The 2,788-nt window shown below is 29.4% G+C and overlaps 1 protein-coding gene across 1 annotated transcript; it reads right to left on the bottom strand.

Moving 5' to 3' along the window:
- Window positions 1-1,528: 1,528 nt before the first annotated feature.
- LOC106299275 lies at window positions 1,529-2,423 on the bottom strand. Its single transcript, XM_013735391.1, has one exon. The coding sequence runs from the start codon at window positions 2,148-2,150 to the stop codon at window positions 1,740-1,742; it is 411 nt and encodes a 136-aa protein (XP_013590845.1). The 5' UTR covers window positions 2,151-2,423; the 3' UTR covers window positions 1,529-1,739.
- Window positions 2,424-2,788: the final 365 nt, after the last annotated feature.

The raw sequence follows: 2,788 nt of genomic DNA on the forward strand, positions 1-2,788 counted from the left end.
TGAGGAAGAGAGTTGTGGGAAATGACATATATATAGAGAAATTTTCGAGTTGGGTAGTTGAAATATAACAACGATTTTACAAGGAATATTTTACATGGATTTTACATGGTTTTAACATATTATTTACAACGACTTTACGACGAAATTAGGTAAGTTAAAGCACATTGAATACACGTTTTCACCTAAATATAGCGGTAACATGCTTCGTTGTAATGTCGATGTAATGATTACGACGTATTTCTCATTCCACGTACATTCGTCGTAAACTTACATGGAGTTTACGACGAAATCAGTTCGTCGTAAATTTACATGGCGTTTACGACGAAAGTTAGATTCCTCGTAATTTCGTTGTAAAGACCATGTAAATTTACGACGAAATATTTTCGTCGTAAATGTTCGTTGTTATGGGCATGTTTTCTTGTAGTGGTATATATGAGAATTAATGACTATGAATAATAAATATTTGATAATAATGTTTGTATCTTAGCTCTTTTTGTTTAAGTTTATATTATTAAAAGATATTAAACAACCACATTAATCATATAAGATAAATTTTTTTTCTTATAATATGTTATATTTTGAATTTTTAAAACGAGTATAAATTACTAAAAACGTTAAATGTCTCACACTAAAATTTTGTGATCAATGGTTTAACTTTATTTTTTTGTAATAACAAGATATGAATGATCATAAATCGTATGAATATGAAGTCTCATTTACTAGACATTCATAACATAGAAAAATACTTAAATATGATAATTTCTAAATTTGTATTGAAAAAGTATTGAAAATTTTATATTTAAATTTTGAATTTTGCATTAAAAAAATCGTACATTAGAAATTTTGTGTTTATCACATGAGTATGAATTCTCAATAATAAATATTTATATTAAATATATTATATATCTATGTTCATGTCATTGAAATTTAGTTATATACCATATAAAATAAATAAAATGATTGTTTTGATTTATTTACTAAAAAATATCATAAATAAACAAGATGCATTGTTTTGATTTATTTGTTTAGTCTAATTTAATTATATACATAATATAATACGTAAATGAATACAAACAAAAAATTATAGGTAAAAAATTATTTTTATATATAACATTCATTTCGCGCAATTGCGCGGATCTTAAGCTAGTTATTATTATTATGTGAAATGCTAGTGATTAGTGAAAAGTTTTGTGAAAGTTGATAATATCTTGAATGATTAATATTTGTTCTTTTGAAAGAAAAAAAAAGAATCATGTGAAGGCATTGAAAGCGGAAGAACTCCCTCTTGACAGGCAAAGCTAAGCTGTGTTAGCTACTTTGGGGCCACACCAATTGAACCATTTGGTAAACCTTAGAAACTCCTGTTTTGTCATCAACTTCTTTGTTTTATCTGAAAGCACAAATGTCTGGATCTGAATACTGTTTGAATGATGAGTAATTTAATTAGTATACTTGTTTTGCTTTTGAATGGCTACTGAATAAAGAACTCGTTCCCTTTGTGTTAGTAAAACGGAGTATGTGCGGATAAGGTACATATAATCCTGTTAAAGTTACAGGAACGGGATTTGCTTTTAGCAAGAATACATAATCCTGTTAAAGAAAGCAATGCAATTACAAAATAACATATCAAATGGAAAAAAAAACTACATGATTTTGATATCAGCTCTAGAAACTTTTTCCTTGAGCCAAAGAGAACATTGGATATAGCAATGGAAACTAAAACCATGTATTAAGGAGTCTTATTTGGTTTTGCTCACCTTGTCTCTACTTCGAACACGGCTAGCTGCAGTGGTTCTTGTTCTAGCCTTGAACTCAGATTCTTCTTCTTGGTTGCTGGATTTTTCGCTAGCTCTGTTCTTTGTCTGATGATTGACTTTCTTGGCATTACTATTCTTGGCCTCTGCATGATTCTTGGTGTTCCTTGGAAGCTGAGTGCTAGGCCATGAAGATGCATCAGAAGTCATGGAGTCATCGCTCCCATTTTTACTACTATCATCATCGACTTCTTTTACACGGAAATCATCACCATCATCGTCATTGTATTCTTCAGAGTGATGGCTCCCATGGAAGGTGTCTTCAATGTACATGGTCCATCCTGATTCACAACTACTCTTCTCCTCAGAACCTCCATGGATACTAGGAGACTCCATTGCCAACACAAAAGGTTAACTAAGCTTTTTCTTTATTATAACTTTACGACCTCGGCTTCTTCTAATCTATTTACCCTCTGTGTCTCTCGTTGCCTTTGGCGTTGAAGAACTGTCTTTTTTTGTCTGATCTATTTCCTTTCTTGTGTTTCTGAATCAGGAAAAGCTGGAGCCTATGGAATCACTCATATAAATGAATACCATAAGTGAGTATCACCACATGGCAAACTTAGCACCATTGTTTTTTCTCAATTGAAGAACTACAAGACAAGTCATTTTCAGATATATATGACGGAGAAAAGGTTAGCCTTCTTGAAATAAAAAATAGTACACTTTCTATAAATTTTAATTCTTTTTACCCATTTCTTTTATTGGAGATATCTAAACGGGATTGAATATTAGAGTTACCAAACCTTTTATTACAAGACTAGGTTAAGATGCTTGCGCGGGATGAATATTATATATAAATTAATTTTATGTATTTAATAAATATATATTGAATAATTAAAAATTTAGTAACTATTACGTATATAATTAAATTGATGCAAATACATAAATAAATTTTTTTAATCCAGAAAAATATTTTTTCTATTTTATATGGTATACAATTAAATTTAAATGATATTAACATAGATATATAA

This window comes from Brassica oleracea, chromosome C6 (genome assembly GCF_000695525.1).
Source record: "Brassica oleracea var. oleracea cultivar TO1000 chromosome C6, BOL, whole genome shotgun sequence".
Taxonomy (NCBI): Eukaryota; Viridiplantae; Streptophyta; class Magnoliopsida; order Brassicales; family Brassicaceae; genus Brassica; species Brassica oleracea.